Source organism: Eutrema salsugineum, unplaced genomic scaffold (genome assembly GCF_000478725.1).
Source record: "Eutrema salsugineum unplaced genomic scaffold, Eutsalg1_0 scaffold_5, whole genome shotgun sequence".
Lineage (NCBI taxonomy): Eukaryota > Viridiplantae > Streptophyta > Magnoliopsida > Brassicales > Brassicaceae > Eutrema > Eutrema salsugineum.
The window spans coordinates 5,302,846-5,324,558 of record NW_006256612.1 but is presented as its reverse complement, the minus strand read 5'-3'; the positions used below and the strand labels follow the sequence as shown (position 1 = coordinate 5,324,558).

Sequence of the window (21,713 nt, the reverse complement as noted above, 5' to 3'; positions counted from 1 at the left end):
GGTTATGGCAGTTGAGACTTCAGAACCTAACACATCCCACACCGCCTTGTAGAACCCTGAGGTAAGACCATCGGGGCCTGGAGCTTTGTTGGGGTTGACTTTAAACATGATCTTGGTAATCTCTTCAGGAGAGGGGGTAGAGAGCATTTTTTGAGAGGTAGGTGGAGAACAACGGAAGGGGGTCAGAGTTTGAAACCAGGAGGGTTCAGAGTAGAGTGAGTAGGGCGGGAACTGGCTTGGAGCGAGGATGTTTCTGAAGTGGGACACGGCATGGGTGGTCATTTCTTGTGGATTGGTGGGAGGACGTCGTTGTCCAGTAGGAAAGATTTGATAGAGTTTGCATTTGTGCGGACTTTGAGGATGTTGTGGAAGTAGGATGTATTCTGATCACCATCTCGAAGCCAATTAATCCGTGATTTTTGGCGAAAGTAGCTTTCTTCTATCCCTTTTAGGAAGTTCAAGCGAGTGCTAATGTCTCGTTCATGTTGGAAAGAGATCGCAGACGGAGCTTGAAGAGACTGTACCTGCGCATCCAACAATAAAAGGTTAGTTTCACTCACCCTGACCTGAATTTGTGAAAAGTTCTCTCTGTTTAAAAGTTTTAGATTTCTCTTAATGATCCTTTGCTTATAGCATAACGCTGATAGGTTATTTGCAATGCTTCCGGCCTGAATCCATGCCTCAACAACTGTTTGATGAAACTTTGGGTGTTTGGTTAGGTAGTTGAAGAATTTGAAGGGACGGGTTCCAGCTTTGGGAAGGAGATGGAAAAGGTCGAGGAGGCAAGGAGAGTGGTCAGAGATAAGGGGAGGGTAAAAGGTGGCAATGCTATCGGGAAACAGGTTGATCCAGTGGTTGTTTACTAACAGCCTGTCAAGCTTTTTTGCAATAGGATTCAGGGGTTGGCGGTTGCTCCAGGTGAAAGTCGGCCCTTGGGATCTTAGATCAAAGAGCCCCATTTGATTCAGGCAGTCTCTGAATTGATGCATACTAGAATCGTTTGCATTGACAGACGGGAGGGAATGCTCAGAGTGGTCAACGATTTGGTTAAAATCACCACCAACAACCCAAGGGCAAGTGTGAAGAGAGTAGGTTTGTTGCAAATTCAGAAGCTCAACCCATAGATCCGTTCTATCACTCCCTTGATTTGAGGCATAGACAGCAGTGAAGACATACTGGGTTGCATTGGGGAGAAGGACTTCACAAGTGAGAGACTGACTGGATTGGTGCATCACACGCAAGGAAGCTGGTGATTTCCAGATGAGGATGATACGACCATCAGCATCCGAGAGATGGTTGGATGTAAAGTTCCATCCTTGACAAGTCTTGTTCATGATGTGGTTCAGATTGAGATTAGTGATGTGAGATTCTAAAATGGCTCCAAAAAGTGGTTGGTTTACTCTTATCCAATTAGCAAAAGGCTGGTGCTTATCCGGGTCATTTAAACCCCGGATATTCCAAAAAAATTGTTTGATATTCATAGAGAGGTGGGTGGAGCATCTCCCAAAAGAAGGGGAGAGCCATCAAGAAGCAAAAACTGATTTTCAGTGAGTAATGGTTTTGTGTTTAGCACAGGAGTTATAGATTTATTTGAGATTTCAAGGGAGATATTTGGATGGTGTGATTCAGCCTGAAGGACGAGGACTGAATCTTTAAAAAAGGAAAGGCGATTTAGGTTTGTGGGGCTAGATCTTGATCTTTTAAGAGAGGGTTGGGGAAGAGGTGAGGGTGGAGAGAGGGTTTCAGGGAGAGGACGGCCCCTCAGAGAGAGCGCATTATCAGTACGACGTAGCGGTTGAATAGCATTAGGATTCAGCACAATAGGGGTGATAGCTATCTCTTTAGTCGAATCAGAGATCGAAGTAGAGGGAGTATCCTTAACCGGGGTCAGAACAGAGGTGGTTTGGGTTTCATTCTCTTTCTTGCCTTTCTTATTCTTTCCTTTGACATCAGACACTTTAGAAGGGTCAGTCTTTTTTGTTGCAGGGGCAGGAGGAGGAAGGCTGAGACAGTTCTTCGCAATATGTCCCAACTCCTTGCAGTGCGAACAAGTGGGAGGGAGCCATGGGTATTCAACAGAAACTTCGACTACCTCTCCACTCTGCCTCTCGTACTCCACTACGCCAGGTAAGGGTTTGGTGAGATCTACTTTTACTTTTACATGAGCAAGAGTCAGGCTCACCAGATTCTTTGTGAAGTCATCAGTTTCGATAGGATCGCCCACCAAGCCCGAAATAAGGCTGAGCCCCCATTGGGTACGAAGATCCAGCGGGACACCTCTCAGATGAGTCCAAATGGGGATTGAGTCGAGAGCAGGAGATTTGGAAGAGTGGTTAGTAGTCCATGGCGCTGTGTGAAACATAGAATCACCGACATACCAAATACATTTCTCAAGAGCTTTTTGACGAATGAAGTCATTTGGGATTCGGACTATCATGTTGCGCGCAAGGGTGTTGAGGTGAATTTCAATCTTTTTTCCTTTACCCCACACATGGTTGAGCACACTCTGAATCTGACTATAGGGCGGGGGACGCCCGTTAAAGTAGCAGATGATGAAGTCTTTGTGCAGTTCAGCTCCATGGAGGAAGACTTCATCGGGTATAATCACACGGGGTCTTCCCGTGTCGGAGAGGGCTACAGGCGACATCCTCTTGAGAGTTCTGTCCTCTCTCATCTTTATCCTTGCAGCTAGTGATGGGGCATCAGCTTGTCCAGAGTCTGGAGGATTCGAGCCATTCATATTGGCAGGAATTGAGGGGCAGGATTCCTCAGAATTTGAGTTGTGGAATTTTGAAAGGAACTGCATTAAGGAAACAGCAGCAGGGTTTTGACTGTTTTGGGTTGAGGTGTTGGGAGTAGTCAATCGGAGGGAGGGTGGCTTGGGAGACGAAGCAGGGTTGGTGAGAAGAGGAGAGGATGATTTTGGGTTGAGGACAGTGAAGGTTGGGGCAGTAGTGTTTTCTGGAAACTTAGTTTCCAGGATAGGGTTTACAGTAGCAGTGGAACAAATTTTGGGGGAAACAGAATCTGATTGCAGCATTTCAACATCAGAGTCAGTAGGGTGCAAGCTAACCAAAGGAGCAGTGGAAGAAGACTCGACCAAGGGGGTTGCAGGCTTCGGAGAGGAAGCAGTTTGCAAGATGGTCTTGGCTGGAAAAGAAGAGACAGAGGTCAGAGGGGGGAAATCTTGAACGGCTAAAGGGGAGGACGGGTCAGGGGGGTCAGGGGGAAAAGGTGGGGGGCGGGAAGATCCACCAGCAGTGGACGGCGATGGATTCAGGGCGGAAGCGGGACCATTCGGAAACCACCGGTTTTGCATTAGAAACCGGGCCAGGGAGAAAAAGACTTTCTCTTGTTAATACTAAAAAATGTTGGGGGAGATTATGTGGCGTGACTAGCGGAATGGGACCGACAAAAGAGGTCGTGTGGTGGGAGTAGTCGACCCGTGTAGGACCATGCAGCAGCCAGCAAGCAACCCTTTTTTTTCTTACATATTACTTAAGTTATACTAAAATGTAGTTCTCCATGCAACAACAAAAATAACCTTATCCATTAAGCGTCAATGTTTTTTTTTTTTTGACACCCTAATTCTAGTGTTTTTCTCTCTTGTAGCTCCTTATATTAAAATAATATTTTAATTTATTTTATCTTTCAATAAAAATGTGTTTTGATCAACCAATTCACATATGTTCAAAACCAAACCAAAACCTATATCAACCATGACTAACTATAGCTGATTGAGAATGCAATGAGGAATTTACTGAAGAATGTCACGTCCCATTATTGATATGTCAAATATCAAAGCTAATAGCCGAGCGATATTTGGAATGACTCTCAAAACAAATTTCAATAAATTGTGAAGAGGAGAGTTTTTCTTTTCGAGTACTTAGTGATCACAACCAACCTCAATTAAATTGCAAAAATGATTAAACAAAAATTAAAAAAATAAGGTCAAATTAGATTACATGCTTAGTTATTCTTGTACAATCCTTAGCTACCTTGTTAATATTCTCTTCTCCATATAATCAACTAACAAGTCATACCACCAAATGAAGGAATGTTCAAATAAAGATCCAAAAACATAAGCGAATCCTATTGTTTCACGAAAAACTTAGCAGCGGCGCACGAAGGATGTTGGAGTTATACTGAGTTAAAACGTGTGATGTATATTAACAATTTAGTATGCCATTTTTTCTAAGAGATTATAGTCGCTAAAATCTTATTATACATATGCAATAGTTTTAACAACAACAAAAAAAAGGAAAAGAAAAGAATATATATGCAATAGTAGAGGCATACCAAAATGAAGGAATGGTCAAACAAAGATCACAGGAAGAGCCAAAGACATAAGCGAATACTATAGTTCCATACAACAAAAACTTAGTTGTCATTGAAAGGGAAAACAAAGAGAAAACTACTGAAAGAAGAACACTGAGCGAATGAAGGCGCTGCTTTATAAAGACACAAGACTCTCGATGTGATTTGGGAAAACAGTCGTCTTGAATGTATATTTCTTAGAAAGCCCGTAACGTTGTCTAAACTCCTTGCCCACAATTCTTTCAAACAAGGCTTCTCTGATACTGTTTCTCCTAGGATTGAAATATAGAACATAAAACGATTCAAACACACGACACGGTGCAAAAACAAGCTCACCAGCATCAGTAATGCCCTTGAAATATAGATATACTCCCCGTTCTCTACTAGGAGGTAAACGAATAAACCGTTTACATGTCCATTCGTCTCCATTTGCATCTTTCGAAACATAGAGATCAATATTAATGCTATATTCAACTAAGGCAAGCCGTCCCTCATAAGGCATCACACAGGGAACCAAGCTCAAACGAGTATAAGTCGTGGGATACTTTATCGGTTTGAAAAACTTTTCAGATTTGACATCGAAACTCATTATTATAGGATGATCGTTGACACCAACGAGACGAGCTATATAATACAGAATACCATTGAAGCATCGCCCATGGTCTCCACTAATGGGGCAATGCCTAGGGACACCTTTGGTTATTATTCTCCAAGATTGATCTTGAGCTCCCAATGTAATAACACGAGGCTGTTGGGACTCTTTATGCGATACGCATAGTACTTTGTGTTTACCCTCCAATGGATCGAACCCTAAATAAGACATCCAGTTATCATGACTCGGGATGTTTGGTGTGGGATGTGGTAAGGTCCAAAGCCGTCTCAAGCTTGGGTTCCTAATCTTGAATCCTTGTAATAAGAACAAGCCCTGGACGCTCTCACCTCGCGTTTCATGATAAGGGCTACAATATTTGATAGTGATAACTGTAGACTTGAGGATAAGACCCGTCGGGATTTTGGTGTTGTGGAAACGAGAAAACGAAATCATTTGATTCTGTTGATAATGTGACTAGAAGTCTTGGTGGCCGTGAAGAGGAGCGAGACGCGAAATTGCTGATAAAACTCGGAAGTTTGGTGAAAGAAGACCAGAGCTTGGACACACACCGAGATTTCAAGATCGATTTCGCAGGAAGTCTTGAGAGTATTTCCAAGGTTAGATCAAGAGGAATATGGTCGGTTTGAGATCTATCATCATCATCATCATCATGTGTTGCCCTCTGGATCTTCTCTTTCTGATCTTCTTCATCCATGTCCGATTGATTGCTCAGCAATCCTAAATGTTAATAAAAACCCTAGCTAATTCCTTCTTCCCTTTAGATTACCCTTTATATTTTTGAACTAAACGAAAATATATATCCAATGACTAGAAAAATGTAACACCATATATATGATTAAATTTCATGCAATCTTGCTATAATGGAATACCTAAAAATATCTTTATAGTGCATATATCTTTTGACAAAATATTAAATATCTTATATAAGTATATTTTGTCGAAATATATATATATTTTTTGTAATTCCGTACTAATATGCTGTAGATTGAAAAGTGCTTTTCAAAAAGAATTTGATATTATTAATTTCAAGAATTCTTTGACGCTAAGTCTGTAAGAAAATCAACGGAGAAGCCTGAAAAGAAAAAAAATAAGAATTTGTGGTAGATAACCACGTTAGTATTCATAATTTGCTATATAGAAAAAATTACTATGTAGAATTTTCTTTAATACATTTTAACCTTTATACACTCATATATATATAGCTCTTTCTCTCTTACTCTTTCTCTCTCTTAATCTCTCTCGTCTTTCTCTGTCTTTCCTTTACTACAGTTTGAAGTCTAATTAATAACGACAGAAACAACAGTTTCTCTCACTCTCTCATCTATCTTTTTCTTTCCTTTACTCAAATATGTCAATGTGTATCTGCTCAACTATTGTTTTATGTGCTCTAATGGTGTAAAAGACTGATTTTTTTAGCTTCTGCAATATGAGTTTTCTCTAGTTTAATATCAAATTTTCCGAGAGAACTACAAAATTATTGATGTTATCTAAATCAAAATTATTTTAGTTTCGTCTCTTCTTTTGAATTATGTATCTGCTTATGTAAATTAGAAATTATTTTTCTTCTTTAAATTATGGATCTGAGACTGAAAGAGAGATTGTTGAAGACGGAGATCTCGATGAGTTACGTTGGAAAAATATTAATTTAAAAGTTAACAATCAACAATTTCATTACTCCGTTAAGTAAAATATTAGAGATATATTTAAATGTTAATACCATCCAACAAATATTTTACCATATCCAAATAATATATAGCTAGATAATATATGATGGTTATCTTTGAATCCAAAAGCTGCACTCACTCCAAATTATCTTTGAATTTTGAATTAAGTTTTTAAATTGAGTGTTAGATTGCTAATATATTTTATAGAGGATTAAAATTTATTTACTATACCATATAAATGTTTTGATATATCTCTAATATTTTACTTTAAATTAACTGTATTATTAAATAAAATAGATTTAAATTAATACTCGATAAGCCAAATATATCAACTGAAATTAAGCACTCTAACGAATTATATAGTTTTATAATATGTTATGTAATTGTATAACATATATGTTAACGTGTATGAGATTAAAAGCAGCATGCTAAAGAATTATTTGGACTGCTAAAGTTTAATGTAGCTGTATAACATACATGTTAACGGTTCTGATATAATCAGTTATCGAACTAAATATAGCAATTTAGAGGTGTCAAATAATGCAAAAATTCTTTTTATTTAATTTTAAGAATGCAGAAACTTATCATGTTAACAAAATATATAGTTTGATAAAAAGTTATGTAATTATATAACTTATATGTTAAGTAAAGAAGAATGATGAGAGAAATTTTATTAAAAAAAATAATCGTAACAAAAGAAGAAAAAAGTAAAGGGTAATAACACTTTTAATTTTAACAGTGTCAGACCAATGTTACACCAATTCATTATTTTTCTTATTTGGCTAATTTTGAACAGTTTAACTCAAAAAAGATAACGAAACATATTGATATAAAGTAAATAAATGGTCTGAGTAACACCGGATTGGAAGAATGGAGTGATCTGCGGTGTTTTATGTTGTTTGGGTAGTCTTTTAGTGGAAAAAGGTTGATCAGAGAATGTACAAAGGAATTCATTTTTCATTAAATCTTTTTTTTATACGTACAAACAAAAGCCGTAAAAAAAAATACGTACGAACAAAATATTCCACTGCTAATTCCCGCAATTGTCTCCATGTGATTTGTCCTTTACTCAACTAAACTGAAACAAACAAAACGAAACACCTACTAGCGGTTTAACAAAATCATCTCACGATTGAAACCTGAAAAGTTTATCGCTACTTACAAGTTACAACTAACTAACAACGAATAAGGAATGACTTTGTTTGCATCTCTTTGGTTGTGTATCCTTCTCGATAACGAAACACAATGCTCTTTCTTTTCCTTCTCCAAAAAATTGCATTTTTGACACAACTGTGAGGGATCTCAAAAGCTTAAAACTAGACAATGTTTTGGTCCAAAAAGAAGAAGCAAAACCAATCTGAACATACTTGACGCATCAGTTGATCATGTCTTTTAAAAAACCAAACTAGGAAGAGAGTAAGATCCATGCTCCAAACACCGGGAAGGTAATCAGTGCAGATGCCTGGCGATTTCATTTTACAGATTTGTTGATGAAGGATCAGACAAAATCAAACATATCGACTTAATTAACACTTCTTTACTAAATATGGAAAAAACCAACCGACATACCATAAAAAACACCACTTCTCTGTTCGCAAGAGATGCTGTGATCACGTTTCTTTCCATCTCATGCTTGATGAAGCCTTGCAGCTATAAAGAACCAAAGCAAAACTGTGGTTACACAGAATCACTCGATCTAAATTGTGGAGAGGACTAATGTAACAATTTGAAACTAAACCTGGTGGTGATATTTGGTAACAGCTGCCCAGAGATTCTTGAACCGTGACAGGGGTTGTGTGAGATAAGATTGCATAAAGAGAGAAATCTTCTTTCCCTCCCAATGACTGTCAAATGCTTCATGAACTTTGGGCAGATGTTTTACTCTGATGTCGCTCATGAGCTAAATACAGATACACAAAGGAGAAATGAGATGATTAAACGACGATTTAAGCTTTTAATAGTTTTACTCCTCACTTTTCATATCACTGTAAGCCTGACCACTACGTTTAGTATAATACCTTTAAGAGAGTGCATCTGCTAGGTGTGTGATGCCTTCGGTTATTGAATTCTTTCATCTTCAAGATCCAATAGAAACCAAAAAAAAAAACATCGATAAGGTGGGTCTATACTATACTTGATCAAAACTCACAACTCAAAAGATTCAACAAATGAGAAAGTTGAAAGCAAAGATGAAGACCTGCTCAAGATGCTGAACCTGAATCCATTGTTCTGTAACAACTTCGGTCATCTAAAAGTGATAAGAAAAGTAGGTCAAAACCATAAGCTCATGTAGCATTTGGTCACCGCAACAAAATGAAAACTCATTACATACAAACCTTATTAGAATCAGAGAGATTCCATTTGCTACCACGGCAAAGGGAATTAAGCCCATAAACTCAAATCAAGATAAGCGCAAAGCCAGAAAAAAGTGGGTAACTTGGTACTACACATATACACAACAAGTTAAGTGAGACTATTTTGATGCCTTAACCTAACAACACCAAGTTATATGCCAATATCTGCTTAATCCGCCGAGGATCCACACATACTTAGGCAGTTGATAAGGTGGAGGTATGAAAGAATAATTTTCTACAATTTCTGTAGAAATGCTATACAGCTTATGCTTTGTATAGTAAAATAAAGGAATGAGTAAAAGTCAAACACAAGCCAGTAAACACCTGTTCAACTTCCAAAGTGGTAGCTTTAACTTTATCCTCAGCTTCTCTTGCCTTATCCTCTAAAACATGAAGCTCGAAGTTGCTTGTTCTCAAGGCAGCCCATAGGAGTTTAACCTAGCAATGCCAGACCTGTTCTTTAGATTAGTGAAGAGGGAGCAAAAATAGCTCCATCTTTGGCAGAACACATTTGGGAAATTAACCAAATATATGTTAAAGAAAAAAAAAACCAGACCTCTTCCTCCAACTCGCTTATCCTTTTTTGGACCAAAGGTAAGCTGGTCTGCGATCAAGGAGTAAGTGTCAGCAATGCGACTATCATGATAAAGTATTAGCACAGTATACACTTCAAAACAGAAACAAAGACCTTAAATTCAAGAGCAGAAACATGTTAAAAACTTTGATAAGCGTCTAAGGTTTTTAAGGTGTTGGTTATAGAATCAAACCAACCTCGAAAGTGTATGAAGCAGACTGCAAATCATGGATCTGAGCTTCAGCATCTTGGATCAACTTCTCACGCTCTTTCAAGTAAATGGTCTTAGCATCCAGATTATGTATGGTAGAATCAAGAACAGCTTCTACATGATCAGAGCCAGTCGATTCGCAGCAAACAAAAGATTACAATTAGCAAAAACGGAAAAGAGAAAAGAAAAACAATCGGAAGAGAGAGACTATCAAGAACAAGAAAAGAGAAAAAATTTATACCCAATTTTGATATTCTAAGCTTAGCTGCGTCCAGATCATTGACCAAGTGCTGATTAGAACCGATCTGCTGGATTTCAGAGGAGAAAACGAAGAGTGGTGAGACTAAAATGGTTAGAAACAGAACAGCCAAATGCATCCTCAGATTGTTTCAGGCACACCGGCCGTTTTTCCGGCGCCGGCAGCTCTGACAACAGTTGTGTCTCTTCTTCTTCAGCGAGAGCTCCTAGTTCGAATCAAAATCGTAACAAAAGTATTTCAAATACGGATTAGTGAATCTCCAATTCTTAAGCTTTTCGATTTTCTCTGTGCTTCGAGGAGTGAACCGGGTTTGAGAATTTCTGAATTGAACCGGTTGATTAAAAACAACATTTAATTTCAAGACGACAGGGATTGTAAACTCCAAACTAATAAACGGCAGGCTGTTTGGTCCTTTATGGAACTGGAAATGAAAATCTTGCAACCTGCGGATCTGAAAGACAAGACCAGAGAGGCTCGTAAAGGTAAAGCCTTGAAGATTTGCCTTGTATTAATTAGTTAAGTTTTAATTAAAATAAATTAATAAAAAGGAACAAAAACAAGGAAAAGGACGAAAGTGAGAGGGAAGATTGCATCATATTAAAAAGCTTCATAAACACATCAACGGCAGAAACACACATACGCACGCGATTCGGTGTAGAATCCCTCAAGTTTCGATTTTTTTCTTTTCTTTTGGTCTTTTATTTTCTTAAAAAAAAAACGTTTTTTTTGTTGGTTTTATAAGAAACAAGATTTAAATTAGAACAAGGGAAAAGAAAGAAAAAATAATATGATGGAGGTTGAAATTGAGATGAGTGGTACGAGCCCTGTTGTTTTTCCTTTTTGGTTTTTATCGATTTTACTATTATTATTGTTCTTGTCATATATTCTACTTTTATTTTTACGTTTTTCTACAATAATTTGGGGTGAGTAGTAGTAATCGAAAGGGGAAAAAGGGATCAGGGTTATTTGTTATGTAGAAAGCCCTAGTTTTTTCGTTCTTTGTATTTTGGGTTTGTGTTGTTGTTGTTGTTCTATCCTTGATTCTCCTTGTTGCGGCCGTTTCTGGGTTTCCTCATCGTCGTCTCCTTCTCTGTTGTTCATCATCAATCTTCCATGGATATGGGTTCTGATGGTGAAGATCAGATCAGGATCGTTCCTGATGCTAGTAACAAGAAGAAGAAGAAGATTGATAATTCCAATTCCAATTCCAATTCCAAGGACGCTCTCGCTAAGCCTAAGCGCCAGATGAAAACTCCCTTCCAGCTCGAAACCCTCGAGAAAGTTTATGCAGGTTTTAACATCAATCCAATTTTGATTCATCCTCGTTGATGTGAATTGTTTTCTGTGTTGTTGAATTTGGTTTCTGATTTTTGATCAGAGGAAACGTATCCATCGGAGGCGACGAGGGCTGAGTTGTCTGAGAAATTGGATTTGTCAGATCGACAGTTACAGATGTGGTTCTGCCACAGGCGGCTAAAGGACAAGAAGGATGGCCAGACTAAGAAACCGGCCAAACCAGTGCAACCGGCTGCTGCTGCTGCTGCTGCTTTGTCGTCGGTTAACGAGTTACCGGCTGCTGGATCGGTTCCTGAACCGGATTCCAGATCTGGTTCGGGTTCTGGGTCAGGCTGCAGCCCTTATTCGGAGTCAAGGAGGAATTTTGCGAGTGGGAGTAGTAGTTCTCGAGCTGAGTTGGATGAATACGAGAAAATGGGAAATGCAAGCTATGAGCCACGGTTGTCTATGATGGTTCGTAGAGCTATTGTCTGCATTGAGGCTCAGTTAGGGGAGCCATTGAGAGATGATGGACCGATTCTTGGCATGGAGTTTGATCCTTTGCCTCCTGGTGCATTTGGAACACCTATAGGTATATACATTACTTTCGATGATGCTTGCCTCTGTCTTATCACTTGTCATGCTTTGTGTCAGTGTTAGTATTGCAAAGTTTCTGTCTTTTTGTTTTCATGCTCTAACTTTTTTCCTTTTTGGTGTTTGGACAAACTATTGTAGCAATGCAGAAGCACCAAGTTCATCCATATGAGAGCAAAATGTATGAGCCACATGATGCCCGACCTCGAAGAGTTAGTTTTCTGACTTAACAGATAGGCTCTATCTAATTTCTCTGTTCTGAGTTATAATGTGCCACCTAGATATGTATCTCTGTTGATGGTGGCAGAGCCTGAAAATTATACCAGAGAATAAAAATGCTGCCACAACGAAATCTTACATTTTATATGCAATTGCTTCATGCTGCTTTGAGAGTTACTTAAACATTGTTTTCTTAGCTCGGGGGTCTCCTGTCGTTTCTAGCAGTTGAAATATTTTACATGATAAATTAGAGTAGCACCATCTCATATAGACCAGCTGAAGAGGTTATATAAACTGATATATGATTTTTATGGTAGGAGTATTTTTAAGAGTTTTTATTGTATTAAGGCTGACGTATCAGACTTATGGTGGTTATTGCTCTCTGATCAATGTTTAAAGGATGAATTTTGCTTTGTTGTTTGTATTCTCCTTCTCGGGCGCTGATGTAATCACATTTTCATGATATTTTCTTTTTACTACCTTGTTGAACCTATTTGCTTTTGTTGATTATAGTCTCAAGCTGCTGCCCGTGCTTTCCATGAGCAACAATCTTTGGATGATCCGTCTTCCTTTACACCTGAGATGTATGGACGATACTCTGAAAGTCATGCACGTGGTGTGGACTATGAAGTTGCACGCTCTAAGAGTTCATTTATGCACGGGAATGGGCCTTTACCAAGGTCCTATGGTAGCCATGGAAATGCATCTCGTAATTGTTCTACATCTCAACAAGACATGTCTAGCCCCATTGTTCCATCACCTCATGGTGATAGTTTCCTGATGGAGAGAGACTCAGTCGTCCGGACTGAAGATCCATATTTGCTATCTGACGGGGTGCGTAAGAGTAATGATGTGCATAGGAAGGGAAAGGTAGCTTCCTGTGCCAACCTAAATTTCATCCTTTTTTGTTGACAAGATGTGTTTTGATTGTAATGTTATTGTTCTCTGTTTACTATCGCAGATTAACGATGGTAGAATTGGAAGAGGGAGTGAAACCCGAGAGAATCGTGGACAAAAAGATCTTGAGAAACTAGAAATTCAGAGGAAAAAGGTATTCTCTATATTTCTCATCCTTCTTACTGCTTATTAGAAAGAACTTATTGTCTATTATTAGTATCCCTGTAACATATACTGATAAGTTGAGACTTGTGTCCTCAGAATGAAGAACGCATGAAAAAAGAGATGGAAAGGCATGAGCGTGAGAGGCGTAAAGAAGAAGAGAGGTTGATGCGTGAAAGAATAAAGGAAGAGGAGAGGTCACAGCGTGAACAGCGACGTGAAATGGAAAGAAGAGAAAAGTTCTTACAAAGAGAATTTGAACGAGTAAGTTTTGAAAACTATACTCAGTTTTTATTTTTTTAGTATTTTAGGAACCCTGCTGAGATTGAGCAACTTTTTTTGTAAGAGTACGGAAAATAAGACTTATCTTTCTGTTTGGAATGTTAAAGGCGGAGAAAAAGAAGCAAAAAGAAGAGATTCGTCGGGAGAAAGACGCTATAAGACGCAAGATTGCCATTGAGAAGGCAACTGCACGTAGAATTGCTAAGGAGTCTATGGATCTAATTGAAGATGAGCAGTTAGAACTAATGGAATTGGCTGCTGCTAGCAAAGGATTACCGTCGGTATTACAGCTTGATCATGACACATTGCAAAACCTTGAACTGTATAAAGGTATGGTCGCTCTTCCAAACCATGAAATTGATTTAGCTAGTCTTGGATTTAGTACTCACAATCCTAATGGTCTACTTAGATTGTAGGATTTACAATAAATGAACAATTTGTAGCTTCTCAATTATATTAGTAATTTATTCAAGCCTCTTTCCTCATTAAATGTTAAGGTTAATTTTGATGTTTACTTTGGTTTGGTACATGCTATGGTCTTCTTTGGAAAATTCCAAATTGATTGTAGCATGTTAGAAACACTGCCAAGAAAAATTGCTGGAGCTCATTTTCTTATTAAATTGACTATTTTGTTGTAAAATGATAGCTTTCTATATTGGTAGTAGCTATTCTACTTTGCTTTCTCGTACAATCGATCTTTCTCCATATACTAGTCAAAATCAAGATAGACAAAGTAATTTTCTTTTATACCGTACTTGATTGGCTTAGCTTTTTTTATAGTGTTGTTATTTCTTTCTAGCCTTGCAATTTACTATAGCTATTCTACTTTTTCAGATTCTCTGAGCACATTTCCACCAAAGGCTTTGCAACTGAAAATGCCGTTTACCATTTCTCCATGGAAGGATTCTGAGGAAAATGTTGGAAACCTTCTAATGGTATGCTCTATTGATTTTTACACTCTGCGTATGCTGCCTCTCATTTGAAATTTGTACCACCAGAAAAACTCTGTATCTGAACACTTAGACCAGTTTGGAATCAGTTGGGTTTGTTTTTTCACGTTTTATGCACCCTTTTGTGCGTTTCACATTTCTAATGTTGTGGTTGCTTTTCAGGTTTGGAGATTCCTAATATCATTTTCTGATGTTCTTGACCTATGGCCTTTTACCCTGGATGAGTTCATTCAGGCTTTTCATGACTATGTAAGTCTCTCTTTAGTACTCATTCTGAGATTTCCTGGTTTTCTCTCCTTTCATATGTGTTTCTTTCATTCCATTGTTCTTGCTCTGTATTTGAGATATATGTATATCCTATTGTAGGACTCAAGGTTGCTGGGGGAGATACATGTTACTCTTCTGAGATCAATAATACGAGATGTTGAAGATGTTGCTAGAACACCTTTCAGTGGAATTGGAAATAACCAATATACTACCGCTAATCCTGAGGGTGGACATCCGCAGATAGTTGAAGGGGTAACTTTCTCTGTCTCTGTATGCTAATTTCCTTATCTCTTTTTGATTGGTTCAGCGGGGCTTCATCTTTTTTTAATGCTTCCTTCTTCAGGCTTATGCATGGGGCTTTGACATTCGTAGCTGGAAAAAGCATTTGAATCCACTAACGTGGCCTGAAGTACTGCGACAATTGGCTCTCTCTGCTGGTTTGGGGCCTAGGCTGAAGAAAAAAAATTCCCGATTGACCCATACTAGTGACAAGGAAGAGGTACTTATTCGTGTTTGTGTGTCCTCTGAATCCTAACGATTGTTTGCTTAGGATGTAATATTAGTACTATACATGGAAACAATGTTTTGAAATCATGGAGGCTAGGCTAGGCTTTTCACATGAAGTTTCCAGAGGTTTTAACTTTTTCGTACACGCTGTTTTTGTCTGATTGTGTACGCAGGCTAAAGGTTGTGAAGATATCATTTCTACTATTCGCAGTGGTTCAGCAGCTGAAAGTGCTTTTGCATTAATGCGGGAGAAAGGGTTGCTGGCTCCGCGCAAGTCGAGGCATCGGTTGACACCTGGAACTGTCAAATTTGCAGCCTTTCATGTTCTCTCTCTTGAGGGAAGTAAGGGACTGACAGTATTAGAACTTGCCGATAAGATTCAGGTATATCTATAATCTATATTTGTTCTGCAGAGTTCATTGTAATTGAAATATCTCATTTACCTAGTTTTTATGGTTTCTGGTAGAAATCCGGACTTCGGGACTTGACAACAAGCAAGACGCCAGAGGCTTCTATCTCTGTTGCATTGACAAGAGATGTGAAGCTCTTCGAAAGAATAGCTCCTTCGACTTATTGTGTACGAGCTCCGTATGTGAAAGATCCTGCGGATGGAGAGGCAATACTCGCAGATGCTAGAAAGAAGATAAGGGCATTTGAAAATGGATTTACAGGTGCAGAAGATGTGAACGATCTTGAAAGGGATGAAGACTTTGAATGTGATATTGATGAGGATCCCGAGGTTGATGATTTAGCCATTCTGGCAAGTGCCTCGAAAAGTGCCGATCTAGGTGAAGCGAGTAGTTTGTCTGGAAAGGGAGGAGATACTATGTTCTGTGATGTTACACCAGACATAAAGAGTGAGGTTGAAAAGAGGTTTTCTTCTCTTCCTCCAAGCAGTGTGAAGAGCACTGTTCCACAATGCCATAGTGAGCAGCGTAAAGATACAGCGATTTGCTGCGTGGATAATAAGAATGCTGTGGTTGAAGATAGCAACCAGGGCCAATCATGGATTCAAGGTCTTACAGAAGGGGATTACTGTCATCTTAGTGTTGAAGAGCGCCTTGATGCCCTTGTTGCTTTAGTCGGCATTGCCAATGAAGGAAATTCCATCAGAAGTGGTCTTGAGGTAAAACCCTGTTCTTATTTTATCAGCTTTCCCCGTGGACTGAAAAGAACTTGACTTTTTGAGTCTGGTATTTGTGTTCTGATTGAAATTTATCCACAGGATCGTATGGAAGCTGCAAATTCTCTTAAAAAGCAAATGTGGGCCGAAGCACAATTAGATAACAGCTCTATGAGAGATGTACTTCAAAACTTATCAAGTAGCAAAACCGAATCAACGATGGGTCTACAAATCATCCAAAGCTCTACACGTGAGAGGGATTGTTTCGACAGGAACCCGTCTCAACATATTGATGAAACAAAGCCCCTGGAAGTTGTTTCGAATGATCTTCATAAATCATCTACTGAGAGGGCCTTTGTTAACCAAGAGGCCAATATAAGCCAAGAAAATTGTTCTTCTCAACATGGATATGCTTCAAAGAGATCTCGCTCTCAATTAAAATCATATATTGGCCACAAAGCAGAAGAGGTGTATCCATACCGATCTTTGCCGCTTGGACAAGATCGGCGCCACAATCGTTACTGGCATTTTGCTGCATCAGCATCTAAAAGTGATCCTTGCTCGGGGCTTTTATTTGTTGAGCTCCATGATGGCAAGTGGCGCCTCATTGATTCAGAAGAGGTAAAACAACCTTAGTAGTTTAAACAATTTGTAGCTATAAATAAGGTTTTTGATTGCCCCTTAGCTCTGCTTATATAGAGATTTTAACCATGCCGTATCAATTTGTTCTGCGTAGGCTTTTGACACACTCGTTGCTTCACTGGATATGCGTGGGATCAGAGAATCCCATTTACGCATAATGTTGCAGAAGATTGAGGGATCGTTCAAAGAAAATACTTGTAAGAATTTAAAGCTATCTAGAAACCCTCTCTTGGAGGAAAAAAGTGTTGTGAATCGTTCTCCTAGGGATTCTGTGAGCCCATCCAGTGCTATATCGGGGTCAAACTCTGATTCAATGGCAACTTCAACATCTATTAGAGTTGAGCTAGGGAGAAACGACACGGAGAAGGAGAAATTATCAAAACGCTTTCATGATTTCCAGAGATGGATGTGGAGCGAGACGTACAGTTCACTACCTTCTTGTGCTAGGAAACACGGGAAGAAGAGATGTGAACTCTTAGCAACATGTGAAGTCTGTGTTGCTTCTTATTTGTCTGAGTATACACACTGCACTTCTTGTCACCAGAGATTGGACATGGTTGATAGTTCAGAGAGAAAGATATTAGATTCAGGTTTGACTGCGTCTCCTCTTCCTTTTGGAGTCAGGTTGCTTAAAGCACTACTTGTTTTTCTTGAGGTAAAGCATCGATGAACTTTTTCGACTTTAGTTTCCAGTCAGTTAGGCGCCAGGTCTTTGATACCAACTTCTGACTACTCCACAACTTTATTTGTTGATAGGCATCTATTCCAGATGAAGCTCTTGAATCATTTTGGACAGAAGACAAAAGAAAAATGTGGGGTTTTAGGTTGAATGCTTCATCATCACCTGAAGAGCTTTTGCAGGTTCTATCTTCTTGCTTTTCTTTCCATAAATTAAAACTATTTGGAGATGGCGTTTCTTGTTTTAAAACCCGCTATCTTCCTTTCTGTCTTTGACAGGTTTTGACTTCCTTAGAGAGTGCAATTAAGAAAGAGTCTTTGTCATCCAATTTCTTGTCGGCAAAGGAGCTCTTGGGAGCTGCTGATGCTGATGATCCAGCATCAGTGGGCATTTTTCCATGGATACCAAAGACAGTATCAGCGGTCGCTTTAAGGATTTCGGAACTTGATGCATCTATTTTTTATGTGAAGCCAGAGAAACCTGAGCTAATCCCAGAAGATGAGAACGAGCAGATTGTAAGTTTTTCAGACCATTTTGATTCTATTGAGTTTCGTGAAAATTGTTTCTCATTTGGAAGTTATTTTTATGGTTTTGGAATCTCATGTTACTCGCTTTGTGTAGAGCCTTCTCCCTGGAATCTCTCTTTTCAAAGGCAAAGGACCCAAGGAGCAAGAAGACCAAGAAGAGGTTGTTCCAAATTCGGGTAAAAGAAGTAATAAACGTGGACGAGTAACCTTTGGATCTGGATCAAACAGAAAGGTGAAGAGGAAGAAAGCGCAAGGTGGTCTTAACAGACTTGTTGCTGGTAGGAGCAATGTTGCAGTCGATAGAAACTTAACGAGCGTTGAGTTGAACCATCAAGTCCCTGGAAGAGGAAAGAGAACGGTTAGAAAAAGACCAGAGAGGAACGATGAGGACAATTACCGCTTAGTCAGCAGAATGGCTGACATTGTTAGGCCCAAAAGCGAAGAAGTTGAAGAGGAAGATGAGGAAGAAGAAGAAGAAGAGCAAACATTCAGAGACATTGATGAAGATTGGGCAGGCGAAACTCCAAGAGAGATGGACGAGGACTGGGCCAGTGGAACACCTAACAGAATGATGACGCCAATGCAAGTGGATGATGAAAGTGATAACAGTGTAGGAGTTGAATCAGAGGATGAGGATGATGATGGTGATGGTCAGTTTGTGGATTACAGCCAGAGAAACAAGTGGGGATTAGATTGGAATAGTAACCCAAATGAAGCAATGGAAGAGGAGGAAGAAGAAGTGGGTGGGGTTGAGCGGGTGGAAGGAGAAGATGTCGCAGAAATGAGTGAGAGCTCAGAGGATGATGATGATGTACCTGCTAATAATGCAGAAAACAATTACAACAGAGAATCAGAAGATTACAGCAGCAGCGATTCATGAATGGAGATCTAGCTTGTGGAGAGGGAAGATTACATTCTTGAAGACATATCATTTATATATAATATATATATAGGCCAAAAAGGAAAGATAGTATCAGAATAGGTTTTCACCTGTGAGAAGTAACAGAACATTTCTGATTAGTTTGGTGAAGTCAAAGCCAAGCCAAAGGCATATATTTAGCAATGCCTTTTTGTTATCATAATAATAATTTCATTATTTTCTTGAGTATAAGGTAAATGATTCTTGTGTCAATCTCCAAGGTTTAAGAGAAGTATCAAATAAACATAGATCACAAGAGAAGTCAAAAACATAAGAGAATTTTATAGTTCGATTACAAGGGTATAAATTGTAATTTCACAAGTCGTCCTCTTAAAGGATGAAAGAAAAATGAATCATTCGTCCTAGGAATTAGGCATTCGTCCTAGGATTCAGGCAGAATCTGACCATTAAATGTCAAAGGGTATATGCCAAAGAGTCATTTTGTAAGAAATTGTTTGTTTTTCTCAAATTATTGTCACGAGCATTCGCAATCGCATAAATATATTTTGCTTCGATGTCTTGAAACTTTTCTTTTGAAATACTTTTGAAGAAAATTACATTTTGTTAGTTTCTGTGTTTGTTTTGTATATTAGTTAGAGTATTCTAAAGTATAGGTTACTACTTTTGTAGATGGTCCAAGCTAGCCTCCGAGGTAGACCAATTAGTGATCTTTTCATTAATTCGTCTTTTTTATATAGGTTTTTTTTTTTACTGTTTGAATAGGAAAAAAAAAGAAAAAAGATTTGTTTTTTCACTTCTCTGAATCTTCCATTCCACACAAAACAAGAATTTTCCATTTAAGCATTCCGTACACTAAAGATTATGCTGTTTTCTAAAGAGTTTTCTAATCTATAAAACATTTAAATTTAGAATATGGATATTTCTCGCTGCGATAATATATCACAAACAAAAAGATGGTAAAAAAAAAAATAGCTGAACCAATTGGTACAAATTTGGCATTACAAAATTGACAATATGGTGATAACAAAACTATTTGTGATGCTGATTCTTTGTCGTTCCAAATTTCAGACGGAAGTTTGAGATGACAACACTCTGCCGTACAAAATAAAATTTGAGATGACAAAACTCTTTTTCTGATTTTTTTAATGTTTTAAGATTTTCTAATATACTATTCAAAATGTCACAAGTACAAAATCATTATTGAACCAATATATCTTCCAAACTCTTATGGGCAAGGCTTGTCTCCTAATGTTACAAGCCAACAAACTATTTACCGTACCACTTGAACTTCCATCACCAATCAACAACTGTTAAATTTGATATATTTTTATCCATATCTACATATCCAAATATATCTTTGTAAGATGGAAAGTCTGTCATGAATTTATTCCTAATCGTATAATCCCTATCTCTACTAAAATGTTATATCCCATGAGCTACGGTTCTACACATTTGCTAAATTGTACAAGACACATATACCGTGCTGATATATATAATGCAAGCATAGGACGTGCATCAAAAGAAGAGAAAGTTGAACTTTAGATTGGACAAGAACATATATAGAACTTCAAATGGAAATTAATAAATAGAATACAATACAAGTTCTTAAAAGGAAAGCTATTTTTTTTTTACCCCGCCAACCAAAAGGAGAATAGGAAAGTGGGAGAAGGTGGGATGTGAAATAATCTTCAATATATTCTTAAAGATTAATTAAAGTGAATGATTAAGCTTAAGGGAATCATTATCGTTACAAAAAAAAGCTTAAGGGAATAATTATGATTGCAATGTAAGAATATCACCAAAACTTGGGCTGAATAAATTGGACCGCTGACTTTTCTTCCTGCTTCTAGCCTTCTAGATGCTTTTTTAAACTTCTTTTGCTCTTCTATATAAGATTTCTCCATATTTTAACCTAAAAACAAAAACATAAAACGTATTTAACCACGTAGAACCCACAACTACTGTTGTTTTTATAGATTACTATAGTTGTTGGAGTTGGACCCATCGAAACACAAATATATCACGAGAAATCATAAGATTCATCAGCTCTATTTCAATATCTTGCGGGAGTTCTACAATTTGGATTTAAAAATAGAATAAAATACGATATATATTATTAAGACTAACGAGTCCTCTCTTTTCATTTCTATATGTTAATTCATACACGAGTAATTGCGATTGAGGAGGCTAAAAAATTAGTCGGGAATTTGTCTACCTACGGACTTGATTGATCTAGACTAAAGATATATGCAATAGAATAGGGTAATGCTAATAGAAAAATATAAAAAAATTCAAAACCTCTTGTAGTACATCTCTTCTAATATAATTGGCTATCACACTTGCAATTTTTACGAAATACAATTTGAATAATGATCGACGAGGTGACACAAGAGTAGGTGAAATGTAAATCTTCAACAAATATATGATTAGAAGGTGTATGATTTATATTCCCTCAAAGTTTGCAAAAGTTCCACGTTATAATATTTATCAGGTCCCGCAGATCTTATGGCAAGTGGATACTTCGAAAAAGTTTGGGTACAACCACAAAAGTTTATTTGAAGATTTCACCAAAAGCAAAAGAAGAAAAAGAAGAGAAAAAGAAAGGAAAAAGAAACACATTTGAGAATAAATATAGTAGAGGAAAGTTTTCGTTTGGAGTATTAATATTTGTATTTTATGATGTGATAAGAAGATAAACATGGATCTATAATCTATTA

At 38.0% G+C, this 21,713-nt stretch overlaps 5 protein-coding genes across 6 annotated transcripts; 2 read left to right on the top strand and 3 right to left on the bottom strand.

Annotated features, from left to right (window-relative positions):
- Window positions 1-278: 278 nt before the first annotated feature.
- LOC112083993 lies at window positions 279-1,334 on the bottom strand. The gene is made up of 2 exons (XM_024152227.1): window positions 567-1,334; window positions 279-524 (listed from the first exon to the last, which is right to left on the bottom strand). Exons 1-2 carry the CDS (start codon window positions 1,332-1,334, stop codon window positions 279-281), a joined length of 1,014 nt encoding a protein of 337 aa, XP_024007995.1.
- Window positions 1,335-2,023: 689 nt separating this feature from the next.
- LOC112083992 lies at window positions 2,024-3,438 on the top strand. Its single transcript, XM_024152226.1, is given in 6 exon segments — window positions 2,024-2,127; window positions 2,171-2,268; window positions 2,535-2,691; window positions 3,038-3,135; window positions 3,202-3,220; window positions 3,222-3,438. Coding segments are annotated over 6 exon segments (693 nt in total).
- A 1,015-nt stretch (window positions 3,439-4,453) lies between these two features.
- On the bottom strand, window positions 4,454-5,624 carry LOC18992222 (putative F-box protein At1g50870). The gene is made up of 2 exons (XM_006415594.1): window positions 5,300-5,624; window positions 4,454-5,256 (listed from the first exon to the last, which is right to left on the bottom strand). The coding sequence occupies exons 1-2, from the start codon at window positions 5,622-5,624 to the stop codon at window positions 4,454-4,456; spliced, it is 1,128 nt and encodes a 375-aa protein (XP_006415657.1).
- Window positions 5,625-7,608: 1,984 nt separating this feature from the next.
- On the bottom strand, window positions 7,609-10,409 carry LOC18992221. Its single transcript, XM_006415593.2, has 9 exons — window positions 9,975-10,409; window positions 9,720-9,847; window positions 9,505-9,552; window positions 9,273-9,386; window positions 8,792-8,842; window positions 8,613-8,669; window positions 8,333-8,494; window positions 8,164-8,244; window positions 7,609-8,056 (listed from the first exon to the last, which is right to left on the bottom strand). Exons 1-9 carry the CDS (start codon window positions 10,108-10,110, stop codon window positions 8,000-8,002), a joined length of 834 nt encoding a protein of 277 aa, XP_006415656.1. The 5' UTR covers window positions 10,111-10,409; the 3' UTR covers window positions 7,609-7,999.
- Window positions 10,410-10,870: 461 nt separating this feature from the next.
- LOC18992220 (homeobox-DDT domain protein RLT1) lies at window positions 10,871-19,233 on the top strand. Of its 2 annotated transcripts, none has more exons than XM_024152940.1 (18): window positions 10,871-11,283; window positions 11,371-11,859; window positions 12,003-12,073; window positions 12,594-12,914; window positions 13,042-13,131; window positions 13,239-13,403; window positions 13,529-13,751; window positions 14,256-14,356; window positions 14,534-14,620; window positions 14,738-14,890; window positions 14,982-15,137; window positions 15,319-15,528; window positions 15,612-16,271; window positions 16,371-16,889; window positions 17,005-17,565; window positions 17,667-17,771; window positions 17,868-18,104; window positions 18,211-19,233. In XM_024152940.1, the coding sequence occupies exons 1-18, from the start codon at window positions 11,106-11,108 to the stop codon at window positions 18,994-18,996; spliced, it is 5,112 nt and encodes a 1,703-aa protein (XP_024008708.1). In that variant the 5' UTR covers window positions 10,871-11,105; the 3' UTR covers window positions 18,997-19,233. The 2 variants fall into 2 exon arrangements, with proteins under 2 accessions (XP_024008708.1, XP_006415655.1); XM_006415592.2 differs by having other exon boundaries at window positions 12,594-12,950.
- The last annotated feature ends 2,480 nt before the right edge of the window (window positions 19,234-21,713 follow it).

Coding starts and splice junctions, on each gene's coding strand:
- LOC112083993 (XM_024152227.1), bottom strand. CDS start 1,334: ATGAACAAGACTTGTCAAGGATGGAACTTTACATCCAACCATCTCTCG. Junction 525..566: donor AGAACTTTTCACAAATTCAG/GTCAGGGTGAGT, acceptor TTGGATGCGCAG/GTACAGTCTCTTCAAGCTCC.
- LOC18992221 (XM_006415593.2), bottom strand. CDS start 10,110: ATGCATTTGGCTGTTCTGTTTCTAACCATTTTAGTCTCACCACTCTTC. Junction 9,553..9,719: donor CTGCTTCATACACTTTCGAG/GTTGGTTTGATT, acceptor CCTTGATCGCAG/ACCAGCTTACCTTTGGTCCA. Junction 8,495..8,612: donor GCAGATGCACTCTCTTAAAG/GTATTATACTAA, acceptor ATCTGTATTTAG/CTCATGAGCGACATCAGAGT.
- LOC18992222 (XM_006415594.1), bottom strand. CDS start 5,624: ATGGATGAAGAAGATCAGAAAGAGAAGATCCAGAGGGCAACACATGAT. Junction 5,257..5,299: donor GTCTTATCCTCAAGTCTACA/GTTATCACTATC, acceptor ATGAAACGCGAG/GTGAGAGCGTCCAGGGCTTG.
- LOC18992220 (XM_006415592.2), top strand. CDS start 11,106: ATGGATATGGGTTCTGATGGTGAAGATCAGATCAGGATCGTTCCTGAT. Junction 13,752..14,255: donor AAACCTTGAACTGTATAAAG/GTATGGTCGCTC, acceptor CTACTTTTTCAG/ATTCTCTGAGCACATTTCCA. Junction 14,891..14,981: donor ATCCGCAGATAGTTGAAGGG/GTAACTTTCTCT, acceptor TTCCTTCTTCAG/GCTTATGCATGGGGCTTTGA.